The 25,698-nt window shown below is 45.2% G+C and overlaps 1 protein-coding gene and 1 non-coding gene across 10 annotated transcripts in view; both read right to left on the reverse strand.

Moving 5' to 3' along the window:
• The window catches only part of Arhgef28 (Rho guanine nucleotide exchange factor (GEF) 28), a 308,082-nt gene that overhangs the window by 112,541 nt on the left and 169,843 nt on the right, over positions 1 to 25,698 (reverse strand). For 6 of the 9 annotated variants that reach the window (XR_873729.2, XM_006517518.3, NM_012026.2 and 3 more), the window contains 2 exons: positions 18,742 to 18,797; positions 18,243 to 18,303 (listed from right to left, as the gene is read on the reverse strand). Coding sequence is in view for 7 of the 9 variants with exons in the window: in XM_006517518.3 (XP_006517581.1) it covers positions 18,243 to 18,303; positions 18,742 to 18,797 (117 nt within the window). In the remaining 2 variants the exon portion in view is untranslated. Of the gene's footprint in view, positions 1 to 3,812; positions 4,107 to 4,880; positions 6,788 to 18,242; positions 18,304 to 18,741; positions 18,798 to 18,906; positions 19,004 to 25,698 lie in introns of those variants that run through there. The other 3 variants (XM_006517522.3, XM_006517519.4, XM_017315362.2) reach the window with 3 other exon arrangements.
• Positions 23,300 to 23,442, reverse strand: LOC115488224. Its single transcript, XR_003950736.1, has one exon. It is a non-coding gene; the product is annotated as a small nucleolar RNA SNORA48 (small nucleolar RNA).

Below are 25,698 nucleotides of genomic sequence, written 5' to 3' on the forward strand. Positions count from 1 at the left end.
ACAACAAAAACACAGCAGCGTGAGGTCGTCAGGGGAGAAATCCGATGTAAGGCAGGCCACCTGAAGACAGGCAAGGACCAGTCTTGCTTGTTCATAACAGTCTTCTCAAAACCTAACAAGGGTCTCAAGAGAACTACATTAATCCCTTCTTAGGGAAGAAGTTTTTAAGACCTAATGACTTCCTCTGGGTATTAACCTCATCAAAGTCTCTTCTTTCCAACAGCACTATATCAGGAGGCAAACAGCCAACTCATGAGCCTTTGGGTAGCATGAACCATTATCTAAGCCTCAGCTTACAAAACAGAGGTCATCTCCTCATTACAGAGTTACCATATTCCCTATGTCAAGCATACATTACAGTTTAAATATATATATATATATTTGGCAAAACATTACATAGTACTGTTTAGTTTGACTGCGACTTCCAAAAATTCTAGTGCTATCCAAGCTTTTCAGGGTTGTCAAATTTTCTAGTTCACACTGGCTCCTTAGGAACTACAGAGGCTTTGCCTACTTAAAAAAAAAAAATGGCGCCCCCTCTCCCTGAAGAGGGACCGGCTATGAGCTGGGGAGGAAGGAATGGGAGACACCACAGGACTGAACAAAATGCATGAAGGGAAAGTTTGTGCTGACATCGCCAAAGGGTCTGATGACTTACATGAAGCACACACTTTCAAGACTGAAGGATAACCACGGGAGCCTTATATGAGGTCCAATCTCTGTGGGGGTTTTTATAATTAATCTTTTATTAATAACCATTACATTTCTTAGTTGAATTGCCCACTGAAACCAACAAAACAAAACCCCAGGCATTCCTATATTCCTTGAAGCAGAACGGTCATGGATTCTGACCTACTCTAATTATTAACCACTGGGCTCCAAAAGCAACTTGTCCTGGAGCTGACTACAAGATGATGGAGGACAGCTTCTGAGAGTGGCCCTCCCACGACTGGGGGCCAGCTTGGCTTTAACAACTTTTATGGCTGCCCCCTCGAGATACCAGTCATTTCCACAGAACAATGACATAGTGTCCTTTTCTGGAGGTTGGAGGAAAAGCAAGAACAAGTTAAAGTACCACTTGGTGGGGTTTCTTACTGTTACGCAATTCTGTGGAAACGTCACATCACTCTGCAAAGGAGCTGGGAGTGTGCACGTGACTAAATATCCATCAAGGAAACTGAAGACAGGGGCAGGAGAGGGCCTCTGAGGGAAGGCAAGACAAACAACGAGGGTGAACACAGGGAAGCAACAGAAGAGATTAGAAGAGTATATATCTCAATAAATACAAGAGAAGTTGGCTTAATAGACCATAAATTCAGAACCCTAAGATCTTCTTTCAAGACGTTCAAGGTGTCCCGGGGAGAAGAACTTCCCTGCTGATTAGAAGGAGGGGAGCTGGCTCTGCTGGAAGAGCATGAGGACCTGCGTTCAGCCCCTAAGTGAAAGACCAAATATGTGGGCACAGGCAGGCCTGTATTCCCAGCCCAGCAGTGGGGAAGCAAAGACAGGTGGATCACTAGGACTTACTCGACAGCTAGCTCAACTTAACTGTAAGCCCCAGGTCCCAGGGAGAAATTGTGCCTTAGAAAAGGTGGACAGCTCTTAAGGACAATGCGAGGTTGACATCTGACCTTCAGAACACCCCCTCATCCCCATACACACCCTTACATATCACACACACACACACATACACACACACACACACACACACACACACACACCACACCACACCACATCACACCACATACACACACTGAGGGAGGATGGAAAGGATGAGGAGAAAACTTACTGTTTAAAGACACACTAAAAACATTATCATTTTCGGAGACACAAAAGCACTGCTCAGGCTAGAGAGATGGCTCAGCGGTTAAGAGCACTGACTGCTCTTCCGAAGGTCCTGAGTTCAAATCCCAGCAACCACATGGTGGCTCACAACCATCCCTAATGAGATCTGACTCCCTCTTCTGGGGTTTCTGAAAACAGCTGCAGTGTACTTACATATAATAAATAAATAAATCTTAGAAAAGAAAAGAAAAGAAAAGAAAAGAAAAGAAAAGAAAAGAGCACTGCTCTTCACAAACGGCCACTGGGCTGCAAAATCAGATTTATTGGGCCAGGTGTTGTGGCACACTTCTTTAATCCTGGTGGTTGGGAGGCAGAGACTGGCAGATCTGTGAGTTCAAGGTCAGACTGTTACTACATGGCAAGTTCAAGCCAGCCAGTACTACGTAGTAAGGCCCTGTCTATAAAAAAAAAAAAAAAAAAAAAAAAAAAAGCCAGATTTCTTAGTTGTTGGGGTTTTTTTTGGGGGGGGGAGGTGCCACTAAGTGGGGGAGGGGAGGAACTGGTGTAGCTGGGTCCTGGGAGATGGGCAGTGCCATCCTAGCACTAACCTGTAAGCACTTGTCACCTCAGAGAAGCTTGTTGGACACATCTGATTATATCTTTGCTAGCTCTCTCTGAGCTTTGTTATCTTCATAGGGAGCAAAAGATGGCCTGGACAGGTTATCTCCACAGCCCTCTTGGCTCTCTAAGAGCTTACGCATCTGGAAGTCTGTCCAGCTGATAGTGGAATAGAACTGGCCATTTTCTTCACCACTAGGCCACCACCACTTAGCTGAGGAAGGACGGGCGCTCCGTAGGCTACCGGTTCCTCATGCTGCTCCTCTGACTTCACTCTGCCTTTTGCTCACTAGTGGCAAAGAGTTAATCATCTCCCCAACCAGGTACTTGCTTTCACTTGAACCAGGTCTCATTTATACATAGCTTTGCCATGACTTTCTGCTCTGGCTCAGGCTGGCAGGGCTCCAAATTGGATTTAAAGGGAGGGTGTGAGTCATGTGTTCCTACCAGGCTGGTGGCCTCTCAAGGTTCTCCTTGGCTTCCAGTCCTAATCCCTTCCCTCCTAGTTTGCTCCTACCTGGAGTCCCAGCCCCCACAGTATGGCCATCCAGTAAGTTTTCTGAACAACATAAATGGAAGTAATCTGCCCGGGCTGCTCTCCCAATGTGCTACAAGTAGAAAAATGGACCCTCGATTCTTTGGACCGCCATGTATCTCCCTCTTGGAAATAAGTTAAGATTTGTATTTAAAAAAAAATACTGTTTGATAATAACTTTGAATCCCAAAAGGTTGGAAAAAAGTAGGTATAATGCAAAGATTATCACAGACTCTTTACCCCGTTTTACCTTTTGAGAAAGTTTTACTCCACTTATTATCTAAACATAGGCTCACATGCAGGTAACTGCTCTCCTGCATGTACATTTCCCCAGCATCATTTAGTGGCAATACACTATAGCCCTTTAACGTATGAACTGCATCCTCCAAAGGGGGAAAGGCTTTACCACTGATATTTTAAGATCCCTTCCTTATATCTATAAAATCAATAAAACTATATAAAATGTTTAAAAGAACCTTTTCTCCTTGGGTACAAAATAAAGAAGAAATTGGTTTTAAGACAGGATTACAAAACACTATGTTCAACACTAAGTACTAAGGTATCTGATGTTTGCATTTTAGGGATGGCGATGGACCAGCCTGGGAAAAGTGGAAAGGTATTGCCACCAAGGCTTCCTGCTCCCCCTCAAGGCCAACTCAGCATCTTCCTAAAATTGCCAGCTAAAAGGCAAACAAACAAACAAACAACAAACGAAAACCTTTATTTTATCCTAGAGGGCCATAAGAAGACCCTTAAAGTTAACCACGTTTGAGGATAACTGCTAGTCCATCCTCCTATGGGAACACAGGGTAGCCAGCCCCCACAGTATAGCCACAGGACTTGAAGCTAACCAGATATATGGACAAGAGTCTACCTTCATGCAGGAACACAGGGTACCTCAGGGACATCACGGCTGTACAGTGCCGACAGGCTCCAGAAGTCAAAAACATTAGGAGAAACACTTCTCCTGCCACTTTCCATGTCCCCTCCCCCTGGAGTTAGAGGCATGACCACACACGTCTCTATGCAAGACAAGGAATGGAAAGGGCTGTCCACTAACTCTCTGGCTTTGTTTTAAGCCTCAGAAGACAACAATGGCCTCCTGCAATACCCAGCCCAGGTGGGAGAGTCTCTTCCCAGAGAACAGTCCCTGTGATACTACAGTGAGGGCCCAAGAAGCAAGAGGGAATAGACCAAGCAAGTCTCTTCCTCTGTGAGCCACCAGGGTCCCAGGGCCTCCTTCCTTCAGGCTGATCTTCTTGTTATTACTCGAGGTAAGCAGAATTGGTCTCTGGGTTCTCTAGAGACTTTCTCGTTGAAATCACCTTATTCAAACCCTTTCCTTACAATAACTACAAAATCATTAAATAGAATTCCTTACGAACAAATTTCCCTTAAATAATTAACTTCTAAACACACACACACACACACACACACACACACACACACACACACACACACAGAGAGAGAGGGAGAGGGAGAGAGAGAGAGAGAGAGAGAGAGAGAGAGAGAGAGAGAGAGAGAGAGAAGCATAGAGTTAGCAGCAAGCATGAGGTCTCTTTAAGCTTTACAAAGTCTAGACATGTTTAAATCAACAGGACTCTTTATTGTCAAAGTAACTCCAAGGTAACTGCGATTAGACAAATTCAAAACATTTACCTAGTACTGACCCCCAGACACATCCCGGAGCCGCACTTTTTTTTTTTTTAAGTATGGATAATGACGCTAAGGTAGATTTTAAAGTAAAGGGAGCGGAGGGGGAAATACATGTATGTACCTCAGAAGTCCATACACAAAGTGTCTTACGGCAAGATCTCTAGAAAGACTTGTGAAAACAAGAACTTTACTGGCAAGCAGCAGGCAGGGAAACACAGGACAGAGAGGTAAGAACGCAGAGGTGCCGCGGTTTGGCTCTGGGCAAACAAAAGGCTCCATGATCTACCTTTCTTGGATGCCCTGCGCCGAATCTTCATCTTGGGGAAGGAAGGCCAGGAGTAGTTGAAAGGTGAGTCCGAGTCAGAATCCATTGTTTGTTTGGGTGAAAGGATCAGCTGAGGCAGAGGAGTGCCTGCAGACCGTGCCCAGCCCGGAGCCTCCCCCGTGATGTCAAAGGCAGGAATGGGGCTGGGTGAAACGGCTCCAAACTCAGGGAGGGAGAGGCAATAAACGTTTTGCTTCCTTCGGGCGTTCAGGCATGTAGACCAACAAGGAGGCTGTAAATATTAAAGCCAAACCAGAGAAGCCGGAGGGGGGTGGTGGGGGACCTGGAGTCTGGCTGATACATCGCAGTCCAGTTATTCAAAAGGTCACCAGGGAGCAAATGAATCATTAACTCCCCTCTTCTTGTGGCTGGATATGGAAATGAAGAAGGAAGGGAGCCGGGAGGAGAAAGAGCGCTGCCCTGCTGCCCTGCCTCCCTGCCGCCCTGCCGCGATTCAAGAAAAGCTTCCTAGGCAGGCGCCTGTTTTGCTGAGCGCTAGGAAAGCTGTGTTGTGCTATGCTAGGTGATGAAGGCTGGAGTTTGTGTGTGGACAACCAGTCCATAGCAAATGCAAGCCAGTCCGCTCCAGGATGCAGCCTCCCTGAGAAGCTAACAGTCTACACTGTGAGCATCTCGGGCAGGTTTGAGGCTGCAACTGGCGCAATTTACTTAACCATCTGGTCTCCTGGTCCTTTCGGTCCTAAGGTGGGCACCTGCTTTTACCTTTGTCTGCAGTAACTGCAGTGGATACAAAGATGCATCCACTGGCTAGGGCGACATGAAGCAAGCGCGCGCGCGCGCGCGGGCGAGAGAGTGTGTGTGTGTGTGTGTGTGTGTGTGTGTGTGTGTGTGTGTGTGTGTTTCCAGGTTCGGCAGTCAGTCCTAAGGGTTTAGGTGACTCTGTAGCTCAGTTCTTAACTTTCATTTACCACAAAGCAACAGTTCCTGCAGTCCCCCAAAGGCTTTCCAGTGATTGGCACGCAGTGGAAACCCGCACTGCCTTCCCATAAACCCATAAACCACGGCTGCCACTCACCGGTCTTCCCTACTCTGATAGGCGCACAGAAAGGTGTGACCCACGTAAGATTACAGTGAGCAGCCAGGGTCTACAGAGGACTCTCCCACAGGAGCCTCTTGAAAGCACTTCTTGCAGGAGGAGGAAGGCCGAGAAGTCCTATGTTGTGCTGTGTTTTGTGAAGTCTTCGGATGCTTAGAGAAAGCTAAAGGGAAACAACCTGAGGGGCCATTCAACCGTGTAGGCTTGGAACACGGCAGTGTATGTCTTCATTAGCATTCATCTCTTTACTTCAACTATTTCTCCAACTGTTAGCGGCATCACAGCCTGCTCTGTGGTAGCTGAGCCTCTCTGATCAGGGAGGGGTGAGTGAGAGGCAGAAGCAGAGAGATACAGTGTGGCAGGGGCCTGCTGGGGTATGAATTCAAGTCACAATCAGAATAATGTAAACTGCTTCTGTGATTTCATGTGGTTTTCTATATGATTAGAAAACTATAGCAACACATAAATGGCATATAGCTGGAAGGATTATGTCTAAAGTTAAAATGAGTACTTTTCAATTTTGTAGCCTTTGATTTGGAGAATAAATTAAATATTTTTCTTAAATGGATGGGTACACCTATAAGAATAAATTAACAAAAAAACAAAAAACAAAACAAAACTTTTTAGGCCGGGTGTGGTGGTGCACGCCTGTAATCCCAGCACTTCGGAGGCAGAGGCAGGCGGATTTCTGTGTTCGAGGCCAGCCTGGTCTACAGAGTGAGTTCCAGGACAGCCAGGGCTACACACACACAAAAAAAACCCTGTCTCTAAAAAACAAACAAACAAAAAACCCAAAAAAACAAAAACAAGAATAAATTATTCTCAGCCTTGAACATTGAGAACATCAAGCAAGAGAATTCTACTCTATCTATGATCCTTAATAAGAAAAAGCAGACAGTGTTGCCAGGGAGACAGCTCCAAGCCTGACAGCCTGAGTTGGATCCCAGGGACCCAGATGACAGAAGGAGAGAATCAACTCCTGCGAGTTCTCCTCTGACTTTCACACGTGTACCATGACATATGTGCCCCCCTCAAAAAGAAAATTTAAAAGTTACATGTGTGTGTGTGTGTGTGTGTGTGTGTGTGTGTGTATACAAAATATAATCAAATAAAAAGAGGCTATCCACTTGACGGAGATATGGGAGGGGTCTGATGGAGGGTAGCTAGGATGGATAGGAGGGAGGAAAAGAGGGAGGGAGATTCTATTTCAATTAAAAACATTATTTTTTTTAAAGGAAGCTAAGTACACAAGAGAAGCTGAGAACAAGAGATGTAGTTTAGTTGACAAAGTGTTTGTGTGACATGCGTGCTGTCCAGGCCTTGACCCCCAGTACTGCATAAATTGGCCATGACTCTCAACACTTGGAGGGTAGAGACAAGAAGATCAGAAACTCGCTACATAGCAAGTTTCAGGCCATCCTGAGCTACATAAGATGCAGTCTCGTGGACAGAGCTGAAGAACACGCCTGGGACAGTGCAGGCATTTGGTAGATGAATGGGTCGTACCAGTTGGTCAAAACACGGAGCTGACAAACCTTACATAACAGCTGTCGTAACTATAGCAGCCACTGACTACAACCATGTATTTTGACAAAGCATAAGGATTCTTAACATCTTAAATATATTTATAGTCACGTAATAAATATAACTGTATGTGTAGAAAGAACATAGTTTATCAGTAAAGAAAATTTCTAGTTCCTCAAAGCTTCAGATAACACTTGGATGTCTTGTGGCCACAAGCTGTTTCTAAGGTGTCTCTAGACCAAAGAGAGGGGAGCGTGTTCTTCAGCTCTGTCCACGAGACTGCATCTTATGTAGCTCAGGATGGCCTGAAACTTGCTATGTAGCGAGTTTCTGATCTTCTTGTCTCTACCCTCCAAGTGTTGAGAGTCATGGCCAAACTAAAATACCACTGGGATATTACTTCAGCTCTGCTGCCAAGGAGCCTCTTCGAGGAGGTTTCTCAGGCTATTAGACATATGCATGCGCGTGCGCGCATACACACACACACACACACACACACATGTACTCATGCACACATGCACACCCAATTAAAAAAGAAGTTACTGGGGCAGATGGCTCCCTCCCCCCTTGTCTATCTTTCATAACAACAGGTCAGAAGAACTTAAGGCAATGCAGAAGGAGGTAGGAACTGGCCACAGGCATTGCTGCGGTTTGAGGTGCTAAGTGGGCTCGTCTTAATCTGTTTTCCTAGAGGTACAATCATTGTTGACAAAGTACAGATCAATTACACTATGAAACTTTTCTGACAATAAAAGAGCCCCAGCTCTGTGGAAACAGCTCTTGGATCTCAAGACTTTCCACTGCTCTGGTTTGCCCTGATCTGTCCTTGCAGTTAACATGCAGAGTGGAGTAGAAGACATCGCTGGCATAGCCTGTTCTCTTTCTAAGTCAGCTCAACCAATTTCTTACCTTCCAAAGACTCCTTAAACACATGACGTTCATCATCATTTCCTACTGTCATTGAGGGAGTTATTTTTCCTCCCTCTCTATTTTGTGATTTTAATCGCATTTAAATTAATTCAAGAGGTGACTTGCATCTCATCCATACTTAAAGGATAAATGAATTTGCTTTGTCGGATTGGCTGGTCGCAACTGCAGGTGGAAGAATTTAAGAGTCTCAGTCACTCTGTAAACGGTTAATACACAACCATTACAGTAGTGTGCAAGTGACTTCACGGGCTATGCCTTTACCTCACTGTGCCTTCTTAAATTAACAAACACTTTACTAAGCAAAGCAGCTGTATCAGGTTCTAGTCACCCAAGGAAGACAACGCTGCCTTCATGTGGTGTCTGCTTTCTGAAGGCCCCATGCAGAAAATACCCCCGACACACACACACACACACACACTCTTCGTACTGACAACACGTCACTTCCCTCTCAACCTTGATAAAACTAAATCTTTTCAAGTACTGAATCAGGAACAGAAATTGTGAAGTTTTCATATCTGCTAAGGGGACCCTAAATCCCTTGAGGGAAGAAACTAGGCCTAACTTGTATTTTAAAGGCACCCCAAGCTACAAGAAAGATCACGGGCATTGGCCATATATACAAGGCAGTTCTTCCACTTAGTATCCTTAACCAATCCCTCAGAAGTTCTGAACTTAGCACAGTTAAAATTGGACCATAACATCTGTCCTGCAGGAGTCATCACGAGGAATAAAGGAGATTCTAGCATAAAGCAATGAAAGACATTTCCAGTATGCTTTAAATATTTGAAATAAATATTAAAAGAAATAGAATTTCTTTTCAGTGTATTTCTACAGCATACTCCTGAAATATTCACCCCATTACCTCCAGAGCAAGCAGCTCTGTTTCCTTATGGTTACTTCTTTTATCATCGATCTTAGAAGTCTTAGAACCCAGGTGTAGATAGCAGCTCTGATACACTGATCAGGCAGGTAACAGTGGCCCCTGTTTTACAGAAACTTGGAAGTCACTCAAACCTGTTAAAAGTCACCCACCCTTCATGTCACTCACATTTACACAAGTGTCTGATATGACTATTTGATATCCAAGAGACCACAGCTGCCCTCAGATCACACTAATGGAGCCATTCCTGTGAAAAACCAAAAGGTTTGATTACACATAATGAAGACCACAATAATGAAATGACTTCATTATTCAATCCCCCTTTCTCAAGCCACAGACCACAGTGTTTATTATTCCTATAAATACTTGCGTCTAAACCCTATCCTCAAAGAAGCAGATTTGAACCTTGGATTTCAGAAACTCAAGCCAGGCCCAGTATCTCTTTCTTCCAGCTGCCTGTGTATCCAGATGTAGAACTCTCAGCTTCTTCTCCAGCACCATGTCTGCCTGCATGCTGCCACATTTTCCTCCATCATGATGATGAACTAAAGCCCTGAACTTATAAGCCAGCCCCATTTAAATGTTTTCCTTCATAATAGCTGCTATAGTCATGGTGTCTCTTTACAGCAATAGAAACACTAAGACACCCACTACTGATTTTCATTTGTTTGTGTGTATACATTAAGGTTCAGTTAATGTGCTATAAAGTTCTATGACTTTTGACAAATTCAAGGTATCCTGTATCATCAATTAACAAATCATAAATGATATTTTCACCATGCTAAACACACACACACACTTTTACACCAATGAAGATATAAAAAGGGTACCACAAGCCAATTAAGATAGTCCCTAATACAAAGGCTACATTGTTTCCACCACAAAACATCATTAGATTATTATTTTTGAAATCTTTGTTAAGATATTAGTTATTAAATGACCAAATAGTGGAGGAATACAAACCTTCCATGTAAAAGAATTCCAGTTTATGGAGCTGCCCCACCCATACGAAAGCACGCAGACAACTCCTGCTCCTTAACTCTGGACTAAACATCCTGACTTCCTTCCAAAGACTACGGAATGAGGAAGGGGTGAAGAGAAGTAACTTTACAGGAAAGAAAATGGCCAACATGGCCACATCCAGGAGATGAACATCAACATCAATGGTGATTAATAAAGTTGATAGGACAAACCCTTCGTGTCATATGATGGATACGGATATGGTACTTCACCTATTTTTCTTTCTTTCTGCTTTGTTTTGATTTGTTTTATTTTGTTGAGACAGGGTTTCCCTGTGTAACCCTGGCTGTCCTGGAACTCCCTCTGTAGACCAGGCTGGCCTTGAACTCAGAGATCTGCCTGCCCCCGCCTCCTAGGTGCTGGGATTAGTGGCAAGCACTATCACCACCCAGCTAATCTTCCCTCCAAAACCTTTAACTTTAATGATGGGAAAACATTTAAATTCCATCTATGAAACATCTGTAAAACTCCTGACCAGCTCACCTCAAAACTGTAAGATCATCAGAACGCAGGAAAAGTGTGAAACACTCTCACAGCCAGGAAGTTAGGGGAAATATGATGACTAAATACAATAAAGTATCACAAATGAGAAGCTGGGCCAAGGTACCTAAGTCCAAAACTTTCCTTAAAAAATGAGACAGAAGTGATGATTGCTGAGAGCTGGCAAACCTAATATAGCCAGGCTTCTACTCCGTCCTTTCTGAATCCCTGGAGATAGGAGTGCAGCTCCACTTCTCAGTGGTAATGGCACTGAGAACTGGGTAGCTTGCCACTGATCCCTACTGTGGCTTTCAGCCTCGACTCCCCCTACACCCACATGGAGCCTGTACTGGCCGGTTTTGTGTGTCAACTTGACACAGCTGGAGTTATCACAGAAAAAGGAGTCTTCCTTGAGGAAATGCCTCCATGAGATCCAGCTGTAAGGCATTTTCTCAATTAGTGATCAAGGGTAGGAGGGCCCATTGTGGGTGGTGCCATCTCTGGGCTGGTAGTCCTGGGTTCTTTAAGAAAGCAAGCTGAGCAAGCCAGGGGAAGCAAGCCAGTAAGCAGCATCCCTCCATGGCCTCTGCATCAGCTCCTGCTTCCTGACTTACTTGAGTTCCAATCCTGACTTCCTTTGGTGATGAACAGCAATGTGTAAGCTGAATAAACCCTTTCCTCCCCAACTTGCTTTGCCATTATGTTGGTGCAGGAATAGAAACCCTGACTAAGACAGGGCCCTTTGCTAAGTCTTGATGTTCACGCTCCATCCAGACCGATTTGAACCTTAGGACCAGCTTCAGAATTTCTAAAGTTTCCATCCTGGTACGTAGGCAAAGCTTAGAACAAGCAGCAGGGTTTCCAGTAGCAGTGAGGTTCAAGTGGTTGTCATATTGTTCTTTTTATTTCCTCTTCCATAATACATATTAGAACTAACAATATGAAGAACATTAGGCCCATCACGGGAGCAGCCAGCATCCTACAACTTGACAACTCTGTGGGGCTTCTCATTGGAAGAAAATACAGCAAAATCGATGGCTTCCCTTCAGCAAAGCTGCAGTTTCTTTTTGTTCTCTAAGCCTACAGATTACAGTTTATAATATCCTAAAAATCCCCAAGTAGTCTTTCTTTTAATGTATGGGATGAATGTTGGTCAACAAATATTCCAGCAATCTCATTTAAGGGAAAACAAGCATTCCTTTCTCACACTTCATGAGGAGAACTTTACCCAAACAAGGAAGCCACTAACACAAAGAGGCAGAACTCAGCAAGGGAACCAAACTGACCTTTTAACAAACTTGCAGCCAAATGCCTAGGCCAGAAATTTTCTTCTACCACAACTCTTTTTAAAAACTTGACGACCACCAATTTGAAATGAATTAAAAGCACCCAGTTTTTACACAAATAACTCTGCCTTTGCAATCCCCTTCTTGGAAGACTTCCCTGTGCCTGGACCCTTCAAACCATGGGTGGAATTAGGCCCTTGTAGAGAAATGCCACCCACCTCCACCCAAAACCTGGAATGTAAAGGGAGAGAAAGAGAGAGTTCACAGGAATCTCTATTTTATAGCCCACGCTATAGTGAGATCTATCAAAAAATTAGTCTCAAAAGCTGACTTTCTAAAAGTCCAAGAGCCTTGAAGATCATTACTTTCCTTTTTCCTTTTCCTTCATATTTCATACAACATTCCCCAGGCCTTGACAGAGATTGTGCATAGTGAAATGGCAGCAAAGGGTGGGGAGAAGTAGGGGAGGGGGGAAGGAAGGGTGGGGGAGGAATCAGCTTCCATTTACTCGAGGGCCCTGACTCATAGACAGTTTTCATTGTCTCTTTCAGAGGTGATTAACATGGGTGGTTTTATGAGCATTTATAGCTCTGTGGCCACTGCTATCAGTAGATTTGAGAAGTCACTTAATTAGTCCTAATTATTAGCTGACGGTGGGAGGGGGGAAGTGTAGAGGTGGGAACAGCACAACCGAGCACACACTCTGCCTCACCTCTAGGAGCCAAGACAAAGATCCTCACCAGGTACCCACAACAGAGGAGTCCTAGCCATCCCCTGGTGCGCTTTAGCTTCCTGCTTTAGGGGAGCTGTTCTGTTGGATCCTGGCTTTCCAGTTTCCTCTGCTGATATCCCCAGTAAACTTTGCACGGGGACTTAGAAGGCCTGTGTCCTGCCAACTGAGGAATCCCAGCCTCAGGTTTCCCTGTTTGCATCTATTTCTGCATCTTCCACTTCCCAAATGGTTTTTGCTATTTCGTTTGCTTTCAAAGTTAGGTTTCTATCCACAGCTAGCTTCAGATCATCTGTCTCCTTGTCCTGACATCCACCAAAAGCTTTCCTTTTCTCTTATTATACGTAATAAACAGCGATCAAAATGAAATGACTCCAAATTATAGCCAGATGTCATAGTGCAGACTTTAATCTCAGTGCGTGGGAGGTGGAGGCAGAAACGTCTGGAATTAAGGTTATCCTCACCTCACCTACTTGGTGAGTCTGAGGCCAACCTGGATTACATGAGCCCCTATCTGGAAAAACAACAACAACAACAACAAATGACCCAGAAGTAACAGTGGTCACGACGTATTGTATAAATGTACAGAATGTTCGAATAATAAAAATACTGGCCGGGCGGTGGTGGCGCATGCCTTTAATCCCAGCACTTGGGAGGCAGAGGCAGGTTGATTTCTGAGTTCGAGGCCAGCCTGGTCTACAGAGTGAGTTCCAGGACAGCCAGGGCTACACAGAGAAACCCTGTCTCGAAAACAAAAACAAAAACACAATAAAAACAAAAAATACTGTTTAAAAAATTAAAAATAGGGGCTATCGAGATAGCTTAGCAGTTAAAGACACTGGCTGTTTTCTAGATGATGTAGGCTCGATTCTTAGCACCCACATGTCCGCTCAAACCGTCTGTTACTCCAGTTGCAGGGAATGCTCTCGGAGGGCGCCAGGCATATGTTCGCTGAATGGTTCACAGACATACACACAGGCAGAACACACATATCCATAAAAATAGATACTTTAAGACGAGGAAAACATTACTAAAAATGGAAACCATGGCCCACATGTTTAAGATAATTGCAATTTGAACCCCTGCGAGAGCTGGCCACATCCGTCAGAACATCGAGAGTGTGTACCCATTTCCCTTTTCTTCTTGCAAAGGCGTTCGTGATCTTTGTGGAAAATATGTACAGCCACATTTTCGGTGACTTTCTTAGACAGCAGTTACTTAATGCAGAGTAAATAATGATGGCAAAATGACATTGTTTTGCCCACATGTACATATGTGAACTATGCAGTAAATGCATGCAGTACCCGAAAAGGCCAGAAGAGGGCATTAGAACCCCTGGAACTATATTGCCACAGGTGCTGGGACTCAAACTCTGGTCCTCGGCGAAAGCAGCAGGTACCCTTAACCACTGAGCCTTCTTCCTAGTTCCTCCCCAAAGTCTTACTTATCAAGATGCTGTTTGAAATCTCTGCACGGTGCCAAGCCCACTGTCTGCCAGCCAAATCTGCAGCAGCAGATAAGGTGCGGCTTCTTGCCAGAGCCTCTCAGTCTTGAAACTTCCCAAGAAGAACGCCAACCAGTTCCATTCGCCACCCCACCCCAACTCACCCCAGGATGCTCTCAATCTCCCCACCCCCCCACCCCCTTACAGAGAGAGTTAGGACACGCCCCCATGTTTCACCAGTCTCTCATATTTCTTCCTATGCCGATAGCTACATGACACACAACTCTAGCCTAATGCACGCTTACAATCTATAATCTAACGAAGAGCATGCGCATCCGCGATTAGTTACTACAGGAAGTTTAGTTTCAGCGTGAGAGTCACGACTTCAGGTCTGTGGCTCGTACAGCCTAGCTCACACTCTCGAATAGTCCTGGCTGACAGAGCAGGGCCATCACTTCCCGGGAGCCTTTTGTGACTCAACGAAGACCCTAGGACTGTCGCTTCACGGTCCTCAAACAGGAACTTAACTTCCAACGGGAATTCTTAATTTCCAACCAAAGCCGTGTAGCTTTCCTTTTATTCAGAGTGAATTTTTCAGCAGGAGTTTGCGGAGCAGCAAGCGATCAAGCTGTCTGCTGTTTGGCAAATTCCTGAGTGGTGATGGATCCACGTGGCTAGGATCCCATGCAGATTACCCTCCCCCACCCTGGGTCCCACAGGCCGCAGACTTATCCAGCAGGTGCCCCCCTCCATCCTCCCTGTGACGGGGCTGCTTTGCAGTCTTGAACCCAGCTCTGCTGAAAAGTTTGATGCCATTTATTTATCTCATTTAGTCCCGTGGACCGGGTCCAATGGGTCCTTTTCCCATCTCACCTTCAGCGCTGACCACGCCATAGCGCCTGCTTTCCTTCCCGTGCCCCCAAGGGCTTTGCCCTGCCTCCTTTCCCCAGCTGTCTACTGGGAAGGAATCCCACTGTCTTCCTGTAGCGGCTACAGAATCAGATCCCAGCCCTTCAACAGAAGTTTCTCTCTTTGAGTAAAAGTCTAGTCCTGCAGTTTCTCCAGACAGGATAATTTTGAATGCAGCCCAACATGAAATCATAAGCATGCTTAAAACATAGAAAAGTTTTTTTTCCATTATTTCTTTTTATAACTCAACTGTGTGATAGATGACAAGGGTGGACAGGTTTGCTAACATGTCCACAGAGAACAAGGTCATTACTCTTGGTCTTAACATCAATGCCATCTCCTCAACATCTATGCCAGCCACTCACTCTGACAGGACTGGATAAGCTCACCAGCTCTTTCATGCCCATTAATCCCGACAACTACAGTCATTTCTAGTGTATACACTAACAGCCGATATGATTCTCGTGGGGTCTTGAGGAACAACACAAAGAGAACTTACCCTAACTTGACCCATCTAATAGGATAAAATTAAGAGATCTAAGCCTACACTCCCTCGGACACACAGCTCACACATACGGCACTTGCTGCTGTTCTGGATAGAGCACTTCCAGACACAACCATCACACAGAAAGTTCCACCAAAACAACACTGATCTAGTTTGCAAGACAACACTACCTTGCCTGGTTGATGGTGGCGCATGCCTTTAATCCCAGCACTTGGGAGGCAGAGGCAGGTGGATTTCTGAGTTCAAGGCCAGCCTGGTTTACAAAGTGAGTTCCAGGACAGGTAGGGATACACAGAGAAACCCTGTCTCGAAAAACAAAACAAAAGAGAACACTACTTTTGTACCACACAATTTAAAATAATACAATACAGCAAAGTCGCAACACTTCCATCCTTGGATTTTTTATTAGACTCTTATTTCTAAGAGTCTGGACAGAATACCAGCACACACAAAAGTCAAGAGTTCTGAAGTGGCCTCTGGGGGGAGCAGCTTCCTATTCTTGCCTCTGGCTTACATTTGCCTGCTACTGCTGGCTGCTCTCTCTTCTGTCTCAGTGGTTCCTTTAAAGTCTACTCTCACGTTATTTTATAAATTCAGGAGACTTTCTTTTTCCCTTGTAATTCAAAGTTTAGATAAACGATAGAGCAAATGCTAGAGTCAGAAAGGCGTGTCTATGTCTGTCTGTCTGTCTCTCTCTCTCTCTCTCTGTCTTCCTAATGTTCCTCTTCAGAGGCAACGACGTTACTGACCAAGCGCTCAGCCCAGTCAGGGTTACTGCAGTTTACAAAGCAAAAATCTTCTCACCCAACACATACACCAGTAGGAGACTGGGGAGAGGTTTTAGAGTCCCAAATTAAAAATAATCCCACTATTTAAGACTTTTAACAGGCAACCCCTCCTCCCCCAGCAATGTGTCTGAGTAAACATTCTTCAAAGCTGACATTCCCAAGAGTGTGATGCAATCCACAGATGAGACATCCTGTATGCGTGAATAAGAGCCACACTCCCGGCTCTGGGGCCCATAAGAGTCATCCAGTCCTCAAAGTTTGCTGTATTTTTTTTTCTCCTTCCTCTTCCCATGTTGTGGGCTCTGGACGTAAATTATTATCCTCACCGTATATAGCAACAGTAACAGATGCGTGCACACTGCTCAGAACACAACTAAGTTTGTGTTCCAAGTTCAGTGGCACCTCGGGCCAGGACATCCAGCAAACCACCACTGGCAAAGGGCCAAGCCCAGAGCTGCACACTCAACCGACACTTCGGGTGCTTCCTCCCGGCCTGCTCTAGGCCACGGGATTTCCCAACGGTTGGAACAGCTCTGACACGTGTCTACAACAGATGCCAAACACCATGCCAGAGCCTCCAGGAACCCTGTCACAAGCTGCCCGAGATGCTTCCACGTGTCAGGCACCTCGGCTGTATAATACATCTCAACTCTCCTTAGCCCGAGGACTTGCTTTGGCCCCGAGGGACCACCTCCAAGACAGCTCTGTTTTCAGGTGCCCTTCATGTATGGTGGTGGTTTGAATATGCTTGGCCCATAGGGAGTGGCACTGTTGGGAGTGAGTGTGGCCTTGTTGGAGAAAGTGTGTCACTGTAGGAGTGGGCTTTGAGGCCCTCCTCCTGGCTGCTTGCAAGACAGTCTTCTCCTTTTTGCCTTCAGAACAAGATGTAGAACTCTCAGCTCCTCCAGCACCATGCCTGCCTGGGGGCTGCCATGCTTCCCACCATGATGATACTGGCCTGAACCTCTGAACCTGTAAGCCAGCCAACTTTTCCCAATTCAAAGTTGTCCTTCGTAAGAGTTGCCATGGTTATGGTATCTGTTCCCAGCAATGCACACCCTAACTAAGACAGGTGTGCAAACTGAATCAGCTGCCCTGCACCTGAAGAAGGCTCACACACATTCTAGTGGCTAGGCATCTACAGGCAGCTGGGCCCAAGTCCTCCTACCCAAGCTTCATTCTACTCTGCTGGCCTCTAAATAATTCCAAGGATGTTTGGGGGGGGGGAGCAGGGGAGAGGCCCAGGGGGAAGGGAATAGAACATCTGAGAATAAACGAACTACCTCTACCCTCTACCCCTCTTAAGGGACCTACACACCACAGCAACACCAGGTCTTCTGAGGCCCTGGGGGTGGGGAATAGACCACATAGGCTCATCTCTGTAGGACACATTGGGCAGCACTGTGTAACAGGCAGAATGGTACCCAAAGCCCACTCCCCGGGCTCAGGCGCTTCCTGAACTGAAGCCTCCAGGACCCGCCACAGTGAGATAATGAAGTAACCATGGCAACTAGCATGCCAGAGTTTGGCAGGGTGAAACTCCTCAGGCAATGTCCTGGGTTCTTCCTGTGTATTTTAGATTGTAAACGCAAGTTGTACGTTAAAAATACATTAAGCATTAAAGAAAATTGAGCTAGGAAGGCTGAGAGAAGCAAGCAAGGTTCTCAGGAAAGAGTATTGAAATACTAGCATGTTTTCTTTTTGTTTACCATGGGCCCAGTCCATAGCACCCACCCCTGGCTGCAGGCAATGCGGCGTTTTGGAACATACCCAGAGGTAGGCGGTCCTGGTCTTCGTGTTCACTCGGCCCATCCACCTGGCTTTTGATGCTCTGAAACAGACACAGGTGAGGGAGTTCATTAAATCCCATGTGTGCTACATTAATGTTTGTTTCTCGTGCGCTAGAGTGACGCTCTTGGAAAACACCAATAAAAGCACACGTAAACAGGAGACTCGTGTGTGTTTATAATTAGCTCTGAGAGCTAAAAATAAGGAAAGGATGTGTGTTCAGCTCACACACACCTGAAAGCTGCCCACAGGGAAAGCAATGTCAGTAAATATCCGGGCATGAGATGCTTCCAGCCTAGTATGTCCTGGAGGAGGATGCTGGTCATCTTGTTCCTATGACAGTGACAACTCAGAAAGATGGCTAGGCTTGGTCAGAACAGGTAGCCCATTGTGATCCTAATAAAAGAAATTGGATTTGGGGCACACCCTTGCCTGCTTGTGGATTTTTATGAACATGAGCCAAGTGACCACGTTTCCTTACCTTTGCATCCTCCTCCTCCTCCGATGGTGATCTGCCAGACTCCAAATTCCTAACCTCTGCAAAAGAAATAATTCGTTAGTTAGTTAGGAAGAAAGGAAGAAAGAAAGACAGACAGACAGACAGACAGGCAAGATAGACAGAAAAAGAAAATTCGTGACAAGTCACCCAGGACCCTCTGCACAGGATCAGCTAGGGTTGGATCAGGCTTTGTAACAGGCAGCTCTACCAGAGAGTGAAGGAAGTGATCACCTGACTGTACACACGCTGGGGTTATTTGTGCATGCTACTTTGTAAACAAGGCAGGGAGCTCTCACCGGAAATCCTGGGGTGGCAGGGGGTGGGAGGAGGGCTGTGTCTTAAACAAATCAGTGTCCTTGACTGCAAAGGAAGGATGCTCACCCCTCCCCCAAGCCTCTCTACAGATGCTGAGGATGTGGCTGGTACCCACCTGAGGGAATCCTACTTGCCTCTCCCCCTGGATTCCACAGATGTCAGTGGAAGAAAGAAAAAAAACGACTAATCGGTTCTAAGAGACACTCAACGGTCCCTTCTGCATCACTGAAAGTGGAGCACGCCACACAGCTCTCAGCACTGACCTCAGCTGGCCAGGCTGATTAAGCAGTGGCTGGCCTCAGATACCCCAGGTCCCACCCCTACCCCCACCCGGCCCCAGCAAAGCTTTTCCTGGAAACAATATTCAGGATGTTCTGTGATGAACAGGAAACCCAGGTGAGGGGACATTTTCTCTGTCCCTTGACTGATGGGTTCTGTTCCCAAATACTCAGTTTCCCAGAAACAAGTTCAAAGACAGTCAAAATAACCATTTAGCCTTGGAAAGAATAAGTGCTGACAGGGGTGATTAGCTGAAAACCTTTCACGTACATTTATAGGGATATACAACCCTGCTGGTCCTCAGCTTCTCAGCATCCATGACCTTTTTGATGTGGTTCTAGAGAAAGTTCACAAACGGGGCATTCCTTGCCTCATTCACCTCTCCTGTTCATTTCAGTTGCCTTCTGCCTCAAACCTCCATATGGATTTAAGCTCTCGGTACTAGGTACTGCCAGAGGTTTCATTTACATTTCACAGAAAACGTACAAGCCCTTCTGTAGGCAGCTCTCCATGGCAAATCAGACAATAAGGGTGACAGAATGCAAATAAGAAGTGGAGAGGCAAGAATGAGGACAGCTAAGAGCACTTGCTGGTCTTACAGAAGATCTGAGTTCAGCTCCCAGCAGCCATGACTGTTGATAACTTTATACATCCTTTTCTGGCCCCCACTGGCACCCACACATACACTATGCACACCCCGCACACAAGCATACACATAAGTAAAAGCAAATGATTTTTTAAAAGAATAACTGAATTTATTTTCATCAAGCAAGCGAAGCTCGGTGACAGTGGTCTCTGGTATTGATCATAAACTCATGAGCAACATTAGGTTTCATGATTAAAAAAAATAAAAAGCTCAATTTTATGCGGTCATGTCAACTCTTCTCAATGGAGAATAGAGCCACCCAGCCTGATAGCTTATACTCAATGCCAGCTTTTAAATGCAATTCCCAAATTTCGTCACCAGGTGGCAGAAGAGTAACATTCGCACGAAGACCAGCCGGTTTCAAGTGAAACCAGGCCGGTTTTGCCTGTAGGGTGTGCCTTTTCAGTGCCAAACGTCCGAAGCAAAAACTTAAAGCAAGGTTTTCCAGCCCACTTCACTGATGCACAGAACTGTGTATCGCCTGCCGTGATGTTTGCCGCGTAGGTGTTGCTGAGGAGTCCCTTTGGAAACTCAAACCTACATAATAAAACCTCAAGCAGAGACAATGGCTGCAGCGTGCCACAGAAAGCAGGGGGTAACAGAGCCAAAGATTCCAGGAACACATCTGCACCAGACAGGAAGACGGCCGTGCAACTACATCCTGCTAGCTATGTGCTGTGCCCTTCAAGCCACTCCAGGCCACAGTATCTCTAAAGCGCCCCATACTTGCGGGCATTTATTCTGAACACCCTGGAAAACAGGATGTAGCCTGGAATCATTTGCAATATCAAAGGGATCATTCAGCTTTCTCCCTCAGCCCTACCCCCTAAAAAGGCTGACCCTGATCTCAGCACATTTCCATCCCTACATCCCCTCTTAGTCTCCTGTGGCTCGCTCTCTCTCTCTCTCTCTCTCCCTTTTAAAACAACTGCTGTAGAAAAATAGACGCGGGAGGCAATCACATTAAGTGAAAAAAGCCAGGCAAGCCAGTCTTAGAAAGATAAAGGTTGTGTGTTTTCTTTCATTTGTGGTTCCTAGATTTTATATACGTGTATATACATGTATGTATGTATGTATGTACATATGTAACAATAAGCTAGGAGCAAAGAAGACTAGTAGGATAGGAGGAAGGGTGAGAAGACAGAGGGTGGAAGACATGGGGTGCACTCGACATATTATATCTACTTGGTAAAAGGTTTCAGAGACAACTAAAATGCCAAAGGCTTTTAGAATCCACTATGCTCCACAGTAAAACGATAGGTTCTCATTATAATTACTTTTGGCTTTAAAAAGAACTTTCAAATGTATAAAACTCCTCACCCTAAAGTCACTTCTTAACTGTTGCGATGATGCTCAGGCTCCAACTCACAACTCACCTTTCATTAGTTTAGAGCAGCTCACCAGAAGGATACCTCCAAGCTTTTAAAAGAATCTGACGCTTAATTAAATTGCTCCAGGGGAGTCTCTGCAGAATTAGTGGGCTCCTTGCGAAGTGCAAGCAAACTACTTGTTGCTGTAGCAACCTTGGGTTGATAATAGTATCAGTAACTTTACCTATTCTGCTTTAAGGGCCTATTCATGTTGTCTTCAAGGCCCACCCAGAAGGCAGGATCACCTCTCTAAATCAGACTTAGAAAACTAGATAAACATGTTTTTTTTTTAAATATTGCCAAACTGTAATAAAAACAAGAGATAATCTCCAGTACTTATGTTCACTAATGACACAGCACCAGCAAACAAGGATTTCTACCCCTGGGTTAAGTAGCTGTAAGATTAATATCAGTGGCTCATTAAGAAGATTTGCCTGGAGAAAAGCTCGTCTCCTTGTACAAGATTTCCTACATCTTCTTGCAAGATGGATCCAGAGTCTAGGCTTAAGCAACAAAAAGTGAGCAAGAACGCTCTTAACTGCCCTGAGGTTTAAGCACAAGGACCCTCCCTCCCTCCAGAAAGAAAGGAGAAAGAGAAAAGTTCTCAGCAGAGCCAGGGGGTCCACCAGCCTTCTAGTCTCCCACTCGTCTATCTACTGGCCCCACACCTGAGACCAGGACAGAAGTGTCATGCACAGACCAGCATGGAAGTGTCATGCTCATAGCTGGCAAGCTGATGGCACTGTCTGTGTGCTCTGCCTCCCTAAGAAATGCCAAAACAGCCCCCTAATGATGCCTATCCTCACCATACAACCCCTCTAGAAACACACTAATTCACACATATTTCAGTGCCTTCTTGGGTGTGCTTCAGATGCTTGTAATCCCAGCAATGGGGAGGCTGAGGCAGGGGCCTCGTAGTACATCCCAGGACAGTCTGACAAATGAGTCCTTTTCTCCTTGTGGGCAGTGAATGCATTCTGAAATCACACTTTGGGCTGGGACCAAATTGGTTTGGGAACCAGTGATTGTATCCCCTGCCTGTTACGTACAAGGTGGGGACCAACAGATTTTTCTCTTCCACCCACCTACATCTGGTGCCCCAAGCACATCCAACTGATGACATGCGATGGGAGGCCACCTCTGCATGCGGAGAGAGAAGCAAAGTTGCTCGCTTTATTGAACTGCTGATTCAAACACCTGCAGTTCCAGCAGTACTTTATTAAAGTTCTGGCCGCCAGGGTGCCTGGGAAGACCAGGCTCTGTCCCCTCCATCCCTTCTCACTTGTGCAGCTCAGCCTAACTCTTTTCCTCTCATGTTTGGCACTAGCACTTCACTACGGACCCATTTGCTTCCTTGTATTGATGAGTGTTTTCTCACTGCCCACAAGGAGAAAAGGACTCATTTGTCAGGCTGTCCTGGAATGTACTAGGAGGCCCCTGCCTCAGCCCAATGTGAACATTTAGCTCTCAGTGCCAGACAGCTAACATGGCGAAGGAGACACTCTTAGTTCACAATTTATTAGAACGCTTGAACTTCCGATATGGACCCCTGTTGCTGCGTAGCTACAGGTTCAGACATGGCCCTTAGCAGCCGCTGAGGCTGGGACCTCACCGTGGCCTCAGGCCACTCAACAGGCCACTCCTCTCCATCCTCAAGCCTCCAGTTCCATCTCTCCTCAAATGCTCAAGCCGTCTCACTCACTTCTCCTTCTCTCCCACCTGACCACCACATACTCACACACAGTGGTAGCTACAGGTGTCAGGACCCTGGGTGACATCTCTCATCGTGCTGTGTGCTATGGTAGTAAGGGGTGTCTATGGCCCACCTGAGAGTGTACTGGAGGGCAGGTCTGTGGGTGGCATGGTGGTTTGAAGCTCTCTCTCTTCCTCTTCCTGCACTGTAGTGCCTGGCTTTGATTTGACTTGATTTTTATGAGTCCCAGGCATAAGACAGCTTTGGCCACCAAGTCAGGCATCAGGCTAGGATGAACAGAGGACTGCCATCTACTCTGCCCCTGACTGATAGGAGAACACCACCACCAACAGGTCTCTCTTTGTCCATAGCTAGGGGCTACTTCTTTATTTTTTAATGATTAAAATACTTCCTTAAGGGGTTATGGAGAGGTGGCTCCGTGGTGACCAATGCTTGGTGGTCTTCCAGGGGATCTGAGGTCGGTTCCCAGGACTCGCGTCAATCAGCTCATGACAACCTGCAACTCCAGTTTTATTAAATGAAAAAAAGAAAAAACCCACAAAACCCCTCAACTACACAATTATTCTTAATATAGATAGTTCAAATTATCTATTCTTGAGTGAAGTAAAACAGGATGATCTGCCACAAGAAAAGGGGCTATTTATGAAATATGGAAGAATTTAAGCCAGCAGGCATAAATGTAGCCCCTATATGTCTAAAGTCTCAAGCATGGGGGGTAGTCAAACATTTAAGGATGAGTTCTGGATATGAACACATCTCACCTAAAACTAAACCAAAAACACAGTTCATGATTGCTTAGTGTCTATTTTTTACTATTGCATATATGTGCATTTGTGCTGTAGGTATGTGAATGTTCATATATGTTCCCAAGAGCATGGGCATGTATACGGCAGAGGCTGACACAGGTGTCTGTCACTGTGCGATTTGTTTACTGAGTCAGGATCTCTCAGTGATGCTTGTTAAGATACTCTTGTTAGCTAGCTTGCCCCAAAGAGGCCCTGTCTCTACCTCGAAAGCACTGGGCTACAGGCAAGCACCTACACTGGCCCCACTTTTAATGTTGGTTCTGAGAATCTAAATTCTGGTTCCCACACTTAAAAAGCACAAGGTTTTTATCCACCAAGCCACCTCCTTGGCTCAACTTTAAAGGCCACCACATTTGAATGCAAATGAACGCCTTGAACAGCCCTCCTCCCCAAAGATACTTCTGAGTTGAGCTTCAAAACTGACTGGCATTCCGAAGATATTTAAGGACACATTTGGAGTCATTTTGAAAACATTTGATCCTCTGATCTTCAGAAAAACTTACCTGGTAGAAATTAATGAGCAACTGATATTCATGTCGAATGGAAAAATTTTTTTTAATTTTAATTTTAAACTTAGTTACCATAAATTTTGTACAAAATATTGTACAAAGTGTGTGCAGACATTGCCCTCTTTCCTCTTGAGTATGTGTCACATGATGATTCTGTTTAATATGTCTCTTATGAGCTTTTACATTCATGAACATGCTACTTTTAGGCTCTCAGGGGTGAAAAATTCAAACATGGGTTAAAGAGAGCACCTCAGCCTCAGATTTTGGTTGCAATCAAATCACCAATCACCAATGACCACAGGTTTTTGTTTTTTGTTTTTTGTTTTTTAAAGCTGTTATATTTCAAAGTGAAATCAGGGCATATTTTTTTTCCTAATTTAATCTACTACTTAAACAAGATGAAGTAAGTCATCTTTCAAAGAGATAGACAAAATGTAAATTTAGTTTAGAATTGCTTTTATGTCCCCTGACTTCACTTAGAGTCTACTTCAAGAAATGAATTCTTGGGCTATGCTGGGGTTGGTCTGGTGCTGCTATGCATTCAAATGCTGCGTTCTATACAGGTAGATCTGGCTGCCCCAAGAGAAAAGACTTTTCACATACACCAGCTTTTGTTATGCAAACCTTGCTGCTCAAATTAATTGATGCATAAAAGGCTAAAGCCTGTGACTGGGCCATAGAGAGAGAAAGGCAGGACTTGAGGATAAAGCGAGGGGTCTCAGGAGAGACCAGAGGAGGAGAAAGGACACAGAGGAGAGGAGGAGGTTGCCATGAGAGGAGATGGACCATGAGCTCATGGCCAGGAGAAAAAGCAAGTAATGAGAGACACATGGCTGGGATGTAAGTCATCATAGCTCCAAACCTGCCCAAACTAGGCTTACAGCTTGTAAATAAAATAGCAGGGCTGTGTGTCTTTCACACAAGCTAGTTAGAATATAAAAAATGTCATTTACAGGGCTACATTTTTAGAATAAGCTCTCCAAATCTATTAGTCCTTAGCTAAGTTTTACACTCGCCCCACGCCTGCTAATATGACCCATTTGGAAGAAAGACTCTGAATTAAGAGGGAAACAAATTCGAGGTGAACCACAGGGTTGGGGGGTGGCTGGCCTGTGAGCTACAGAAAGTGATCTAACCAGAGGATCAATAAAACTCCCTCCAGCGCAAACCACCACCCTTCAATTCTGTGATAAAATGGAAGGAGAGAGGGCTTTTCATTTATGTATGGGGAAAGGCTAGTATTATTCTAATAGTGAGCATGCACTCAGACTGACACCCTATCTTTATCTTTGGACCTTTG

This window comes from Mus musculus, chromosome 13, assembly GCF_000001635.26.
Source record: "Mus musculus strain C57BL/6J chromosome 13, GRCm38.p6 C57BL/6J".
Classification (NCBI taxonomy): Eukaryota; Metazoa; Chordata; class Mammalia; order Rodentia; family Muridae; genus Mus; species Mus musculus.